Raw genomic sequence first — 18,280 nt, forward strand, 5'->3', positions numbered from 1 at the left:
CTAGGTCAAATAATACCGACAGCTGCACACCACACTATCAGGCCTTGATCCTTTCTAGGCCCGGATGTTGGAGTGGTGATTACAAGTGTTCCGAGGTGTCAAGCATGACTGCACACGTGAGCATGTTTCTGGTCCGAAAGCCTTGGGCCCTTCCATTTCTTTGTGTGAAATGTTGTATGACTGACATGCATTCCGTGCAGTCCTATAATGCTGACTCAGGACAAGCGTTGCCCCTGGGTCTCGCATGAGGAAGGAGCTGGGCTGAGTCAGAAAATGACGCTGCTACTGCAGCTCAGACTGGAATGCGAGTAGAGCTGCCTGGTGGCTCAGAAGTCGCTACTCCTCTTCCCCCATCCCCTTTTTCCTTTCTCTCTCCTGGCCCTGATCACAGATCAGTTGCTCAATAAAGTCGCTCGAACACCGCTGTTACAGAAGCAAAATGGCTGCTTGTGATGTGCGCTAAACAGTCTCGTTTCATGATCTTAAATCTGTGGTTACATAAAAATGGTGGACATACTGTAATGGAGCTTCATTAAAGTGTTTAAAGGGACAGACAACTAGGGATGTCCAGGTTTTTGCACTTCCGATCCGATACCGATATTGTTTTGCACTTCCGATCCGATACCGATACTGGCCGATACCGATACCGGCCTACCTGAGCATGTATTAAAGTTTAAAGTTATTTAGCCTCCTTAGTTGTCAGACTTATGTTGAAAAGGGTTTTAGTCCTCTTGATAACAACTAGCCAGCTGAATTAGGAGAGTTTGAATAACACACAATGGTTGGTAACAAGAAACTGACCTGTTTATTCAGTGACAAACACAAAACATTATAAATGACAAACAAATGGCATAGTCAGTCAGTAAAACGTGTAAATAATATTGTAAACTGTCAGTGGAAAATCCCACAAACCTCCCAAGCTATTAGATGCTTTTAATGTTTCGTGCATTAGTTACAAAAATTGTATAAAAAGCCTCTCAGGTTTAAATAAACGACTATTTCAGTATCAAGTTAACATTTTAAAACAGTAAGTAAAATACTCAAGTCCCCATTCTGTATCAGCAGCTTTGAACTACATTCAATTAATTTAATTTTGCGAATCAACTGTTTAAGTTGTTAAAATTGCTCCCGTTATTCCATCATTTCCCTTCTGTCTACTATTGACATGTGAAAGTTATAAAACTGTTTTGAAGATAGATTCAAGTGAAGATTTTGCCGATTTAGGATTATTTTAGATAAAAAGTTAATTAGCTTCGCTTGGAAGGTTCACTACAAATGCCTACAAGCGAAGTCTCCTGCTTTAAGATGGCGGCTGTTTACCAAAGCACCTAGTTTTCAATGCATGTGTATGTCACTAAATGCTTGATTAGGTTGGTTGTATTAAAACTTCTTACAGCTTTACCGGCACCCTTGACTTTATTGTGGCATATGTTGCACTCTGCCTCTTCATCTTTGTCGTCCTTTAAGGTGAAATGATCCCACACAGCTGACATTTTTACAGATAAAGTCTCTCGGTAAATTGGGAGACGGTAATGTAGTGTGTTGAAGGTGTGCAGTAAAATGCGGACCGGATTTTAGGGAAACCGAAAAAAACTGGAATGGATTATGTATATTGGTGCGCTGGAAAACCCGGACCGGATTTCCCCCCCCCAAAAAAAAAAAACTGGATCGGAAGTCTGGATCGGAATTTTTCCATGTCGGCCGATCCAATACCAATCCGCATTTTTTTGCCAATTTCAGCGTCCGATCCGATCCAAATATCGGATCGGGACATCTCTACAGACAACAGCTATCATGTATATCCCAGCAGAAAGAATCATGTTAAATAAAATGAAAAATAATTTAATATTTTGATGTGGTTAATGCATGTCGTCACATGTCGAGACAAATGAGGAGTCAAATTTTTTGTCGGATATAAAAAGGATCGTATGTCGATGCGTTCGTATGTCCAGGTACCACTGTAGATGGGTTTAACTGACGTCCCAAAATGGCTGCACTCTTAAGATGTGTCATTTTTTTGTGTTTAAATATTAGTCTAAGAATATATAGAATAGGGATGTCCTGATGGCATATTTTTGTACCCGAGTCAGAAGAATCTGCCGATAGTCTCATTCTGACCCCCCCCCCCAAAAAAAACAATAATTTTAACATGTTACTGTCCCACTGTGCTACCTTTATAATGTGATTTTAAACAACAAAAATGTTTGTCTTTATTAAATGCTTCATTGAGTGAATCCAATCACGCTTTGATGCTCATGCTGCTGAGAACAGCCTCTCATTTACACTACGAGTTGCCACGGCACGCTATCACTAGTGTTTAACAAGCTAAATGATGATTGAAACATTTGGGCTTTTGATGGTAGAGCTACTAAGCTTCTCTGGGAAGATCAAGGCTACAAACCTCTCAATCATCAATAACGTTAAGCAGCTAACTCCAGGGCACTGCTGACAAAAAGCAGCAGGAGAGAGAGTGAGAGGCTGTCCGAGCATGAAGCAGAAAAATAAATATTTTTTAAATTAAAAACCTGATTGTTTTCACCCGTTTTCGATCCTCTGAAAATTGACGCGATCGACCTGATTTCCGATCAAGTGATCGGATCATCCCTAATATAGAATATTAGGTCTAAGAAATGCACGATTTGCATACTTTGAGCAACGGTCTTTCACGAGAAGGTCAGTTTTACTAGGTCTTGTCTATCCCTTTAAGTTAATTTTGCCCAGTGAAAATTCAGTATTAATGTGAGTGTACTACTAGATAGCAATCGGTTAATGTTAACGCTCTATTATGTCATTTCTATTACAGACACCAAAAAAGATGATGCTAACTATCAGCCTTTTGTTTAATCACTGCCATCCCTAAGTTCAAAAATGGATTGGACATCTACAAGACAAAGTAAGCAAAAAAAAAAAAAAAAAAAAATTGGGAAAGTGGCTTAACATGTCAACTTTGAGCCCTGGTACTGTATGTCTAGTCATCCCGGGGAACCATTGAGTTAACAGTCTGACTAAAACTGACCAAACAAATGAAGAGTTACCAAATACAGTAGCAGTAAGAATACAGTTGATATTTAAACAAAACACTGGAATAACAGACTTAAAAATTCACTACAACTTTTGGCATAAGTCTATATTGGGTCAAGGCGCTAGGCCAAAAATTGCTTGAGCAGAAGTAGGCCAGTCAAATCTACCGAGGAGATGAGGGAATGTGGGTAAAGATTGCATGCACGCTCAAATTCTTCCTCAACACTGAAGCATGGACTACGGTAAAACAGCAGTTTGCTGTAAAGCCAGCTGATCCCTTTGTAATCCCCTGGCCTGCACTAATGTCTCCCTGGTGCAGCCGGGGCATAGAGTCTGAGCTTGGGAAAAGACTTGAAACAAATAGCAGGAAAAAGAAATAAAAATCACATTTCAATTTCCAGCAACCTATATATATATATATATATATATATATATATATATACACACACACACACACACACACACACACACACACACACACACACACACACACACACACACACACACACACAGTGGAGAGAACACAGTCAATGGGAAAACCCATTGGCAATGTATCAAATACTTGTTCTCCCCACTGTATATCCAATCCATCAACCACCAATACCACATAAATATCTTAATTAGCCTGGACATAATCTTTCACCCGTCATAGATATTAAATTGGGCTAACTGAAATTATTTTACTTATTTAACAATGGGGTTATTATCATTAACGAATGAATTTACAAAAACTGTATGGGGGAGGAAAAAAACTTAAAACTGTATTGTTCACAAAACCAACTAAAACATTGAAATTAAAGAGACTAATCCCTTCATTTTTGTATTTTATCCCAGAAGTTAATATTTTTATCAAAATGACAATATTTTTTTTTAATTTATCTTTTTTGACTTTTCATTGTAATTCTTGCACCTGTCCAACAGCCCAATTTATGAAAAACTAAATAACAAAACTACTTGAGAAATAAAGTAAAATTGAGCAAATCAGCTCTAAAAGTTCAACAAACTTAATTTTGTATTTTTTTAAAAATCTAAAACTTGGTACAGACGCACCTAATGCGGATAATTATTTAGACCATATAGTATTGAATGTTCTGTTTTGCATTCAGGTTTAAATTTAGAGCATATATCCGAATGTGTTTGGGTTGCTGGAGTAAGCTAGCATCAATGGGGGAAATTCCAACTGTGTTTACACTGAAGCCATTTTGACAAATATCTACATCAGAATTTATTTAGACAGCACCAAGAGGCTTGATTCCAATCTGAAGATGCAATGATAGGAGTAAACAAAACAAAAACATCTGCATTGTGTCACTTGACCACTCAATGTAAATCAAGCCCATGATTGATGGCAATTGGGCTTTTAAGGTAACTCATAATGACACATCTCCCGTTTGTCTTTGGCAGCACAACGAATACCATCAAAACAGAGGATCTCACTTTAAGCAGCGAAGCGAAAAGGATTTTAGATCAGTCTGGCCAACTTTTTCATAGCATGACAGGCTCATTCCTGTAAGAGCTTTAATGTGTGCCGACTTGCTGTATCCCACGAAAGCCAAATCACATTAACCACCCACTCTAAGAATGATGTACGCCCAGCTATGACAAATACACTATCCAATAAATGACCAACGATATAATGGCCCTATTTACATTTTGGTATGTTGTTAATTTGGATGATGAAACACTTGGTGCTTCTTTAGTCAGTTTTTTTTACCACAGCGTTGTGCCATGACACACCTCCTTGGCAACATCAGCCAAGCCTCTGCAGGCCTTTCATTGTATTAACAATGACGAAGCTGCCATATTTAGTGAGTGTTAAAATGTGCAAAACATCAAAAGTCAGACTCTTGAAAAATGTTGGGCTGGACTCAAAAGTGTCAAGACAAATTTTGTGCTTGATAAGTTTACAAAGGTCATCACAGCAACAAGTATTATGACGACTACAGCTGTGGCCATCATTATGCCATAATTATAACAATAGCCACAGGGCTCGGTCATTATATAACCGTGATCATCTATCGCACAATTTTGGTAGCACATTTAAGCACGCGTTTTTTTTTTGTTTTGTTTTTAATTACACGTGACAGAAATACGCGTGAATAAAGCCAATCAGAGTTGACATTTTCCTATCCAAATTCTGCTTGGAGAACATAAAACTGCTTTAAGATAAATACCCAATGTGGAGCCGAGCAGTAATGTGGAGATCGATCAATGCGGTCAAAACGTGCTTTGCAAAATCCAATCAAAATCAACCATTTATGATGAATAATATTTCGGTCATATCATGACTAAAAAATGTTTTCCCTAGTTTAAGTTTGTATAAAAGATTGTTTAAAACTTACAACATAAAAATCACGTTCTAAGATAAAAGCGTTAAAAATATTTGTTAAGCAAAACAGAATTAAAATCTATTCAAAACAAAACACCTGATTAATCGCCATTTACATATGCTATTTTGGTGAACATTTTCATTAAAATGTCAGAAATGTTTCAGCAATGAAATTGTAAAAAAACATCAAAATTGCTTTGCATATTTTATTGCTTTACAATATAAGACCCATGAATTGAATTGAGGCAAACTTTGGAATATCGCCAAAGAACTTATCATATCATCATGAAATTGATTTACTCGACCAATAACAATCAAGATTGGACAATATCGGGAAAATAATGTGTATTTATCATTTTGTTGCTAGGCTGCCCAGCCTTGCTGAGTAATCTGATAAAAATTGATTTTGAAGGCATCAGATGCATTCCAGGAATGACTCTTCAAACTCTGATACTACATCAACTAGAATGGCAACAAGGGATCTAATCCTTATCAAAAATGCTTTTCTTATCAAGTGATGGGCACGAGGCCCAAAACTATTCTAGATTTTATACTGCACTCTAAACCTGTGGGCTGTCCAAACTGACAAGTGTTTTTATATAGGACCGTGCCAGGGTTGTGACGCTTGCAAAATACGTACACTGAGTGGCGTCTTTCTCCTAGTGTGCAAACAGAAACACACAAACACTATGTGCCACTGTAGTACACCTACAAGTTCAGTGGAGATTATTGACACAGGCTTGTATAAAAACGTCAAAATACGCAAACCAGGGTCGGGAGAATCTGAAAAGGGAAATCAAGGGGGTGGGGGCATGTGAATTAACGTAGCATGGTAGGATGAGCCCAGTTTGCCTAAGGGTGGGTGTGGAAGCGTATTCTTGGTCTTGCCTTGAAAGAGGGTGGGGGACTTCATTAAAATTTTAGCGCGGTACATCGTGTACTCATTGCACTATAGGATGTAAAAGAGTGGCTGTATGTTCCTGTGTAAACAGTCACTTCTTAATTAGCATAGATACCTCATGTTTGATGAAAATTAGCATGTTCCTGCGAATAATGGTATTTTCAATGAATGAGACATTCCTCAAACCAATGTATGCAATAATACAGGTGTTATACACAGGACCCCTGGGTAATATCCGGACCGTCACATCATTGTGTGGCTCATGAAATCAAATCATTGAATTTCATGTTTCTCGCTAAAAACGCAAGATTTTATATTCTCGCTACTTTTCAGAACGTTAGATGTTGCAAGCATTTGTTAACAGTACCCTTTTCAAAATAAACAATAACTTTTGAGGAGAACATTTTTTCTGGCTTCAAATTTCAACATCAGTATTTGCGCTGATAACATTTTCACACCTGATGCAGACTCCGATACGTGGTTGTTTAGTATTGGCCAATGCCTGCACCACAGCAATTTGCCAGCATAAGAATTTTTCTTCTATGGTTTTATGGCAGTTCGAAGCGAAATCTCAAAGGGTACATAAAGGGGCGCAGGAAGTGGGGTGCTGCAGCACCCCCTGGTGTTGGGGAAGAAAACATTTTGGTAGATTTTTTATTTTTTTTTCCCAATTACTGGATTTATTTTTTTGTTAAAAATGAATAAAACGTATTAAAACAACAGCGTATCTAACTTTGGGGATTAAATATATATGATGAAAATGTTTTTTGCTGTTAATAACATGGTCACCAACTGACATCTCACATGCTACCAGGAGACGTTGAATAAGGCGCTACGTAACGGAAAACTTAACTTCACAGACGAGTCATTAACATGGCGCAAAAATGAATTAGTTAGTTTTTCTTTACAAAAACAGCTCATTTTTCCTAATATTCAAGGTCGAAAATGAAGATGATTATGATAGTTTATAATAGTGCCCAGCAAGGAAAAGTTAGCTGTAGTTTTAGACCGTGGAGAACTTCATAGAGGTAAGACACGCTTGCATTGTAGCCATATTATTGTTTGTTGTTGCTGTTGAAGTGCCGCCGTGCAGAGCGCTTTTGGATATTTGTGTAAAATTTATTTGACTCGTGAAAAAAGGGTGTTAAACCGAGGCTTTTTGGACCTTTTAGTTTTCAAATATGTTTGTGTGACATTGCACCGGCTAACTGCGGGGATTTGCATTATACATGGGCACTTTTGTTTCCAATACAAAACTCCAACAACCACTGCAGGTGAAATGGAACTGTATTTGTAGTAGCCTGGTAGTACTACGCCAACTATCCAGCATGCGTGTTTACTGCCATTGTGCAAGCATTACTGTATATGGAGAAAATGTGCAAGCATGACAAATTTGGACCAAAACGGCTGTTTTTGGATGAGAAAAACAAAATAAGATCCTCAGAACCCCCTGCGATGAGCGTCCCTGGGCACATACAGTGCCCTCCATAATTATTGGCACCCCTGAAAAAGATGTGCTTTTTAGCTTCTAATATTTTTTTTTTTTCAAATAATATGGGACCTTAATGGAAAAAAAAAAAGAGAAAAATCCAAAATTCAATACAAGTGCATGTTTAGGGTCATTGTTTTGCTGAAAGACTCAGTGACGACCCATCTTCAGCTTTCGGGCAGAGGGCAACAGATTTTGATTTAAAATGTCCTGGTATTTCAAAGCATTCAAGATGCCATGCAGCCTAACAAGGTTCCCAGGGCTCATCTGACCAAAACACCAGTTGAAGCCTGGGACCGTGTGTATTTTTGTGTGAGACCAAGATTGAGCTTTTTGGCAACAAACACTCCAAGTGGGTCTGGCGTGCCATGAAAGATGCGCATGCTGAAAAGCACCTCATACCGACTGAAGTATGGGGGTGGGTCAGTGATGCTGTGGGGCTGTTTCGCTTCCAAAGGTAATGGGAACCTTGTTAGGGTGCATGGCATCATGAATGCTTTGAAATACCAGGACATTTTAAATCAAAATCTGTTGCCCTCTGCCCGAAAGCTGAAGATGGGTCGTCACTGGGTCTTTCAGCAAGACAATGACCCTAAACATATGGCCAAATCTACGCAGAAATGGTTCACCAGATACAAAATCAAGCTCTTCCCATGGCCATCTCAGTCCCCAGACCTTGTTTTGTTGGCAAAAGGGGGTTGTACAAAGTATTAACACCAGGGGTGCTAATAATTGTGACACACATTATTTGATGTCAAATAATTTTTTCTTTATGTGGGATTTTTTTCCCCACTGAATGAATGCACTTGTATTGAAGGTTGGATTTTTCTTTTTTTCCCCATTAAGGTCCCATATTATTTGAATAAAAAATATATATATTAGAAGCTAAAAAACACATCTTTTTCAGGGGCGCCAATAATTATGGAGGGCACTGTAAGTCATTGCCGAGTTAGTTGTTCATACACACAATACCGATGCCATTGTTTTAGAGCTGTATAGAGCACTCTTCAAATATTAGTATCAGTACAACACTATTCAAAACTAGATCCTCAATTTCTCTCCCCTTCCCCATGCACATCGACTCGAATATATGCGACTGGCAGTTTTGCAGTTTTTAGTTTTTAAATTTTTTGAAATCATTATTATTATTTATTTATTTTTATTTTTTTTACAAATATTTGTTCCACACTTAAGTCCAGTTCTTTTTAGCTGTTCGAGTGCTGCATCTATTGGTAATTTAGTCAAAATTAGAAGAAATGCCAATATTTACTTTTAGTGAGTCGATTTACATAAATGTTCTACTTATAACCATAAAAAATTCAATTTAAAAAAAAAAAAAAAGCCCTGGGTATTATTATGTTGTGTATTTGTACATTGGTTGACAAAATGGCTCTTTTAGGGGAAACCCTAACTACAACGTGGCCCACAAGAATTGTGTTTGACACGCCTGTTCTATAAGATTTTGCGAGACATTTGCAGGACTGCCTGCCTATACGTCTTCCTGTAAAAAAAAAAAAAAGCCATGCAAGCTTGAGAACACAATGTTCCCATGCAGTACTATGGACAGGGCCTCTTTGTGATAATGACCCTCAGCTGGGGGTGTGGAAAGACGCTCGTGCGCTCGTTGCAAACAAGACGAAAAAAGGAGGTAGGGCAGTCGGTGCGAGCAGAGAAAGGTAAATAGTAAAGAGCGAGCAAGGGGGAGGGAAAAGCACACCGTGTTCTAGAAAGTGAAGCAATCACCGACTTGGGGGTTAAGAATTAGCAATTTTCTAAAATGACCAATTTGGACTATGTCATATAAAGACAGGTGCCACTATGTTGCATGGCAAGTTCATATTGTTAAAAATGGTTTTTTCACTGATAACAGGCACTACCACTAGTAAAACAACTTGTTCATGCCTGAGAAGCTCTGATGTTTCACAAGCTTTATTAAACATTTTTAAAAAAAAAGAAAGAAAAAAAAAAGCTATGCAAAGAACCAGAAGCTAAACACCGCAAAGTTTATTTTCTATCGGTGGTCTACAGAGCTTAGTGGTCTCTATGGTCGGTGGGCAGGAACAATCGAGTGCCAGTCCAGCTTAGACACCGTGCAGTGCAAAAAAGAACTGGATCTGGCCAGTTTGTCATGTACAGAAACTGATCTAGTGAGAAGGCAAAAGGGTAAGATGCTTTTTACAGCTACAGCCAATTACATTCTCATCATGGACTCTACAGTTCTAGAAGAATCCATTGTTAAGTTTATACGACTAGGGATGCACGATTTGTAATATCAGCAAAAATTGTTCTCTAAAGAATATCATGGCATTGAGAAAAAAATGGTGATTGACATGCCACATTTTAACATGTTAAACAATTGCTAATAATTCATGTTAAAACCTAATTATTTTCAATTTTATGTAAACATTATTAAAATATGTTGAAGCTGTTCAGCTTAAGGTCATTGGCGAATTTACCAAAATACATTGAAGCTGTTCAGCTTCAGGTCATTGGCGAAGTCCTTTTTGTGTCTTAGAAATTAAAGCGGAAATGTGAACTAAGGTTGGCCAACCATGTTTTTGAATAATATCAATGGCTAAACAATTATAAGCATATTTTCATTATTTTTTTAACCCAACCCTTCCAGATTCTTTGTTTAACCCATAGCAACGCCCTTGACAACGAAAATGCTTTCCTCCGACAATCTTCGGAAATCACGTCACACCGGGAAGTCCGCCATAGAACAGTATTGTTTGTTGCATTGCTTCTCGGTAAGATGCCACGGCGGTGTGTGGCGATGTTTTGTTCTCACTCAAACAACAAGTTGTATGAGTGGCCAAAGGATAGCAGGGCACGTCACGTAAATGGAAATCTTTCGTTCGCACGAAGCGAATGAATTTCAGGCCATCATCAAGTAGTGTTCTCTGCTGCAAACACTTCGAAGATGCCTGCTTCCTTAACCGGTCTGCTTATGATCAAGGATTTGCCAAAAAGTAAGGGTGATTTTTGAATAGATGACGGATGACTTTGTCAAAGCAGAGCTGCCAACTGTTATGGAATGAACAGCATAAGCTAGCAACGTTAGCCAAAAGTTAACTCGTGGCAATCCCCGATCATAGTTGTTGTTGCGTTCGCTAGGTTAAGCGTGTTTAAATTGTGCCTCATCTACGATCTTGTCCGAAAGGGTTAATCCACTGTCAATCGGGAAAGGGGTGTGGATGTGCATATAAGCGGGTCGGCGTCGTGGTAATTCACGGTCACGTTGCCGTAAGAGACACACACTGCCAGTGAGTTTGTGCACATTCATTTGTAATTGTGTTATGTATTTCCACATTCATGCTTCAAGCATTGCATTGCATTTGTACGGTTCGGCGTTTCTTTCACAGTGATCGCTTGATAGCCTTCTAGTTTGTGTTTTACGTACGAGAGCCGCTGACAGGTGACAACAGCAAGCGTGTTGGTTTTAATGCCTGGCAGCGAATCAGCGAGCGCGCAGGTCACGCAGTGAATCATGGGAAATGTAGTCTCGGGACAACACTGAAGTGGTGCTTTGTAATCTGTTCGCTTGTGTGAAAAAACTACATTTCCTCACGCCATTAGACGCCACTTCCTGCCGAGAGCCCCGAGCTGTGTTCGTACTGTTAGCTTCATGTGTTAATAAAGAAACAAAGTTGTCAGCACGTCGTGTGTTCGATAAATTTGTAAACAAAAAGCTCATAACAAGACACTAGGCACGATCCGTTTAAGAGACGCTGTAGTAGTAGGAGGCGAGGAGGAGATCAGCGAGAAGCAAAACTTTGTGGTCAAATGTGGCGGCAGTCCGCTATTATTTTGTTTTCTTATTGTTGTCACAATAAAGTGGAGAAAGCCATCAACGACTCATCTACTTATTTCCCCCAAACGTTTTTATATTATTATTTTATATGCACGAGAGCTGCCGGATCTGCCAAAATGAACATGAAGTCTGATTATTTTTTTTTTAACAATGTCATCAGATAGACAAAAACATAAAATTATGTGCAAATGCCTGCATCTTCAAATCATGAAAATAATAGCAGCCTATATCTTACCAATCTTGTAATCTCGATGGGTCTTGTATCCATTCCATGTCAGGTAGTCTAGACACATTGTTTGCATCCTGATTAGCGTCTGGCTAATACATGTTAGGTCCAACATAAAATTCCAACCTCCTCTTCTTCCTCCAACTCTTCAAAAACTCGGATCTCCTCCTTTGCGCTCGATCTATCGCTTATATCGCTGTTTGAATCATTGTTTGAAGGGCTCTGTATGGCCGCCGTATGTATGGAGCTGCCATCGCTGTTCCCGGTGAGACGTATCACTTCCGGGTTAGTCCCCTTTCAGGCTCGAACTTCGGAAACACGATTATTTTGTCAAATATACAACTTATAAATTATTTTTTTATGCTTTATTTGTTGGACAATGTTTAATTACTTTAATTGTGACCCTATTTGGCATGTTATGAAATTATTTCACATTTCTGCTTTAAAGGTTAGTAGCTATGTAACTATGCTGCATATAAGCAGAACTCCATTAGTGGTCTAACATTACCATGTTAACATGTAAAGTTTATGACTATATGTGGTGCTTCAGTTGTTTTCTTGTGTAGCAACAGTACACTTCTGACACGGCACATACAGTCTGTCTGCCAATTTGTCATCAATCTTATCACTCCTCATACTATACAGAACCTTATACCTTCCCCACCAATTAACATGTACAGAAAGTCCCTTTTTTGATGCCAACATTCTTCTTCCAAAACTAATACTGGTGTCATGTTAGCCTATTGGCACTGAGCCAAAACACGTACATACTCTATGCATGTGTATCCACATGTTTATGACCATCACAATGTGACTGGTGGAGTAAGAGGAGAAGGAGGTGACAGGTTATGCAAGAGCATGCGCACGCTGACAAACCAAATCAATCTTGTGAGCCAACATTGTTTTATTTCCCCGAATATTAGCTTTAGATCCTCTTGTTCAAGGCGAGCTTTGTTACTGTTGTACCCCCCTCCCACGCCTCACCAAACCATGCACAGCAGGGAGAGATAACGCTTAGAGAGTCTTTTCTCTTTTACTGCCGTTCACTTTCAGTGTCTAATTAAAAGGTGTCGCTGAGGGCTCCCTCAACATGCCAAAAGGAGTGAGTGATGCATTTTATGACTTTGGCGGAGCTTGTATTAAAAGTATGACACTCGTAAAAAATTTTCAAGTAGCCTGACATGTCCTTTTCATGCAAAGGCTGACATTGATGGCGTTAGACATTCAATTTTAAGACGGAGAATAAAATTGATATCTTTCTTGCTTACCAGCAGTGCCATATTTAATCAAATATATACAAATGTGGATGCAAACTGATCAGTTTGACTAATTCCGAACAAACTTCATTAATCAAAATATATATGGTAAATAAAAAAAGTGCATTCCAATGTAGAATATTGGTTTCCAGGCAGTTTATTACACATCAAGTGAGGTACAACAAACAATGGAACTAATCAAGACGCTAACTGACTGGTTAATTGTATCTATGCTAAAAAACACATTCTATTGCATTTTTTTTTTTTACCTGGATGGCAGTAAATTTTTTCAGTGAGGGTATTGAATTTAGGGCTGCAGCTATTGATTATTTTAGTAGTCGATTCATCGATAAACTAGTTAGTTCGAATAATCGAGTAATCGGATAAGGTACATGAAAAATTAAAATCCCTGGGATAAGCCTCAAACAGTATAAAAATTAAAATGATCTATGTACAACAAAAGAACAATTGCCTAACTTGCATAGCAAAAGTCCCCTATCTTAAATGCTATAAAATACTAGTTTTTTTTTTTGTTTTTTTAACAATGCTTCTAACAAATTGTTCAGACTCATATTCCCACAAAAAACGACTAAATATACCTATAAACTAAATTACGAATGCATTAAAAAAAACATTAGCCCAAACAAAAACTTAGCTTACGTTGGTCTTAACAGGGAGCAGTTAGATTCAGCCATGTAAAATGAGGCAGACCAAAGGGCAGTGTTCCCACCCTAATCTATAAAACTAAATGCAAACACTTTCAAAATAAACCATTACAATGCCGCTTTAATTAAACAAATACTCAAAGCAACAAAATTCGAATATTTTTTTCTTATCGAATACTCAAGTTATTCGATTAATCCTTGCAGCACTAATTGGATTTAATAGGGAGAAAATAGTAAAATATTTTGTTCACATGAGTTTTTTGCCCCTTCACATTATTTATAAAAGGTTTTGAACATCTCATTTTCTTAACCATTTCAGCGAACCGTCATTTACCAAGGGCCGTATGCTATCACATCTACTATGATCGCTAGCCTTTCCCCACAGTTGAAGCATTACAGCATATTTCTAAGAAACTACGGTATATATGACAAGTTTGTGCCAAAGACTGGGAAACTACTACACACTAAACATGTAGTGAGGCTTACAACTGCCCTGATTCGTCACAATGTCATGGTTCACACTGTATCTAGTCAAGCAAGATGTCACATATTGTACAGAATAATCTCCACCTAGTCAATTAGCTGCAGCGATATCACTGAGCGATAATACTGTTGCATAATGACTCTGACACAGGGATGGACTCAATGGAACATGAATTGATGATCAGCTTTAGTAGATTAGCTTAGAAACTGTCAATGACTGATGCCTTAACTTTGTTCGTTTTCAGTTACTGCTGTATTTAAAAGTACCAGTTAAATGGTCAAACAGATTCCACTACAAGTATTATTATCTATTTGGGGTATAAATCATGTAAAGATTGAAAGAAAAAACAAAATCAGCATTCTATCACGTTTTGCCACTGATGAACCAGCTATAGGCACACTAATCAATTCCAACACACTAGTGCGGCGCTAACATACATTTTTGCAATGACACACCATATTGGTAAAAGTAGGATAACGCCAACATCACGCTGCACCTTCTGGATCACACTAAGGAGTGAGGGGACACACCAGTGAGGTTTTGCGTCAGTAATGCGGTATACTTGTCACTGCATGCTCATTAGCAGCCGTGAGGAACAAAATTACCGTAAACATGAAAGGAGGAATGGTTGATGATGTTGGACTTAAAACTCCAGATTTGAGCCCTTTTGTACACTAGTGGTCCTAAAAGAAGCTAAATTGACTAAGCTTCTCTGGTTGAATAAACCTAAAATGTAGTCTCAACGCATGTGACCACCAGATGTTTAGGGTAATTTATAAGTGTGGTAATTATGGGAATTTTAGTGAATGAGTGTGAGCATTCACAAGTTAGCCTTAAACGCAGTTTAATCTGATGATTTGTGAATGCTCGCAATAGCCCACTTCAACAGTGCAAGATTCTTCAACTTCACAGATTATGAGACAAAGCACCACACAAATTCACGAGCATCAGTTTCAAGAAAAGATTATTACATTATAGTTACATAAAGCAAAAGTTTCCGTCATTCTTGCTAGCATTTTTTCTTTCTCCTTCTCTGTTCCTACCATCTCCTCCCTTCCTTGAACAATGACAACGAAGTCCTAAATTGTGGGTAAATAAAACCTAATATGTCACCAATAAACTTAAAGTGCACAATAGTAAAATCTAAAAAGTGCGCAATGGTAAAACTTAAAAAGTCATTGTCTTCTGCTGCAATGAGGAAACAAATCATTGGAAAATCACCTACAATTAATAGACAGTATGAACAAAAGCACAGATTCCAAGAATCCAAATAACAGGTTAGAGTTGTTGTATGAAAGTTTTTTAGGAATCCTCGTAGTTTACGTCACCACATCGAAGAAACCAATCAGGCAAAGCCACAGAGACAGATTGGTCACCAGCCAATAGTCAATCAAGCTGGCAGCCAAAAAGAACAGTCTTTCAATTGCTGTCAATGTCAACCAATGAGTTCAGGTTTCCAATTAACAACACTAACCATGTTGTCAACATGAATTCCGCTTGTGAGTTAATGACAAAGGACCTTTATTCCCTAGAATGGAGCGCCAACAATCTGAGCTTTAATTCGTTTTTTTCCCCTATTTATTAAAGTAACATTTGGATCGGGCATAAATCTGCTAGCCATGCCTAGAGGCAATAGGGGATAGTACCTTTTCTCGTAGGCACCGTCTTATTGTCTGTATTACTCTAACACAATATAATCAATCAGGGAATAGTATCGTTTCTCGTATTTACTATTTGACGGTTTGTATTACTCTAACACACCCAATATAAAATAAATAGCACTTATACCATAGTTTAAGGAAAACAAGCAGAATACAGGGCATAAAAGATACACAACGCTTTATCACGGAAGCCCAACGTGTGCATCATGAGCAAGATTGACGCACCAACTTTCGCAATCAGTTCTCCCAGACAGTCCAGAACAAATGGCGGGATGCTCTGTAGCAACACAAGGAGCACCGGAGAACGCCCGATATCCAACTGATAACACGACTGACAAGAGCCCCTTTGACGCTGTGGTGGCAAAATCCACAACTCTCGTTGCCCGGACAACAGTAACTCCTGAATCCTCCGGTCCAGTCCACAAACAAACAATAATCCCAATTACACTCTTCTTCCTGCCCACAGCCCTCCCCGCGAGAGCTGTCAAAAGACAATGTTTAACTGACCGTTGTAATTTTTTCCTCGGAAACCTTTTGTTGGCTTCTGATATGGCGACCTTGGAACAAATTTGCCTCCTCACCCGAGTCTGTGTCTGTTAGATCACTGTCGATCCGAATAAATTCTCAACTTGTTCTCGGTGAGCCTTCTTTATACCTTTCAAAATGGAGTCAGTACAAAGGGTTAAGACTAAGGTGAACGCACGGAGTTTGGCCTTCTGCCGGATTGCCGTGTTCTCGCCGGCCAGGATCATTGGATCTGCGCCAGTGCGGGCCCGGTAGTTCGGCTGGCGCAATTCCGGTGGTCTGGTTTAATTTTCCATTAAATTTTAACTTTTTAATAAATCGAAAATAAGAGCATGTTCAACATCAGAAGTATTTGCACATTGTACTGAGGTTTTGTGGTTGAATTGGCATGGGGCCACCGCACAGTATATTTTGTGAAACTTTATAACAAGGTGATTGAACAACAGTTAGCAAGCACAAACTAACCAAAAACAAATGCCCGACTGCAAGACTGTTAAATTAACATAAGCAGTGTTGACATTGGTCAAGAATCGTATCCCCTGTCACCCATTTTTAATGTCAACTATCCAACTTAATCATTTTAAAATGTTCCATTAACGACCACCGTACAGGTGACACCAACTAGCTTGCCTGCTATACAACGAGTTTTAAAGCAGAATAACTGAAAAATACGTCATTCTACTTCATTGATTAAAGACAAACTTTACCGATTACGATTTTAAATATTTAGACATAACTTGTGTCGTGTTCTTTAATTCGTCGATATCCCCAAACACTGGTGACAGATGGACGACGTTCAAGTAGACACGAAGGCAAAGACATGTTTCCCCATTGAATAACAAAGCGCCGAATACAATGGTTTAAAGCTTAAGTTATTTGTTCAATTCATGAGGAAAAATGATGGATGCGGAAATGTTTCTTACCAGAATAGGAGAGCAACAATGAGGCACACGACCAGAACACGCAGCCTCTTCATTATCTTCCCACGGGGAGCAACATCCTCGCTCTTTGGAGCTTTTTTCGAATCTATCACATAAATAAAACTGAAAATATTAACCTCAATCCTTCGTCGTGTTTGAATTTAGAAAACGACTACGCAGCTGTCTACGTGCGCCTCGTGTGATTATCTTTAACGTGTGCTAATTTTCATTGTGCGTTTCAGGCTGCTGGTGACGGCTAGCTTGGCGAATTCAGGCCCGCCCTTATCAAGGAAAGTGGCAAATGGAAAGACAGATACAGATTCGTCGGCCAATCAACGGAGACTATTCAACAACTGTGCGGAATTAGCACCGCCCACTAGACTGAGTTGGACATTGTTGGAGCGCTACGCGTCATCGTTTACTTTGATAACAAATTGATTAGATTCATGTTGCAACAGAGCTGCGAACGTAGCACTTGGAGAGCGTGTTTTTTTGCGGAATTTATTTCATGGTTGTGTGCGGACGCTAGTTAAATTGGCCCAAATCGTCATTCATGCCCGCAGTTGACTCGTGGGGGTGAACATTGCGTACTTTGGGGATTTTTGCCTGTTAATGTTTTCATTGAAAACAACGTGTAATCAAATTATATTACAGTACAAACTGGTTTTTTTTTTTGTTTTGTTTTTATTTTGACCCGCTTAAATCTTACTCAAAATCAGCGTTTCCCAGAATGTAATTCGTAATGGATCTCTACCGATATTTTTTTTTTTAAACCTGTAAATTAAATTAGTCTGTCAATCATATACTTAAAATGAAATACACTGACACCGAGGTCTCCTTTTCAATAGTAATTTTACGAAGTAGGAAAATAATTTACATCATAATAATACGATTAAGCTCTTTGAATGCCATCTGAGAATATTTGTTCCCCTTTTTCGATATCCATTGTTAAAATTATTTCCAAAATGTTTGGGTATCAGTAGAGTACC

At 38.6% G+C, this 18,280-nt stretch overlaps 1 protein-coding gene across 4 annotated transcripts in view; it reads right to left on the reverse strand.

Moving 5' to 3' along the window:
- The window catches only part of suco (SUN domain containing ossification factor), a 57,392-nt gene extending 39,831 nt beyond the window's left edge, over positions 1-17,561 (reverse strand). For 2 of the 4 annotated variants that reach the window (XM_057841128.1, XM_057841131.1), the window contains exon 1: positions 17,295-17,561. In XM_057841128.1, the coding sequence (XP_057697111.1) occupies positions 17,295-17,347 (53 nt within the window). In that variant the 5' untranslated portion in view covers positions 17,348-17,561. The remainder of the gene's footprint in view (positions 1-17,294) is intronic. The other 2 variants (XM_057841130.1, XM_057841127.1) reach the window with 1 other exon arrangement.
- Positions 17,562-18,280: the final 719 nt, after the last annotated feature.

Source organism: Corythoichthys intestinalis, chromosome 7, assembly GCF_030265065.1.
Source record: "Corythoichthys intestinalis isolate RoL2023-P3 chromosome 7, ASM3026506v1, whole genome shotgun sequence".
In the NCBI taxonomy this organism is placed as follows: domain Eukaryota; kingdom Metazoa; phylum Chordata; class Actinopteri; order Syngnathiformes; family Syngnathidae; genus Corythoichthys; species Corythoichthys intestinalis.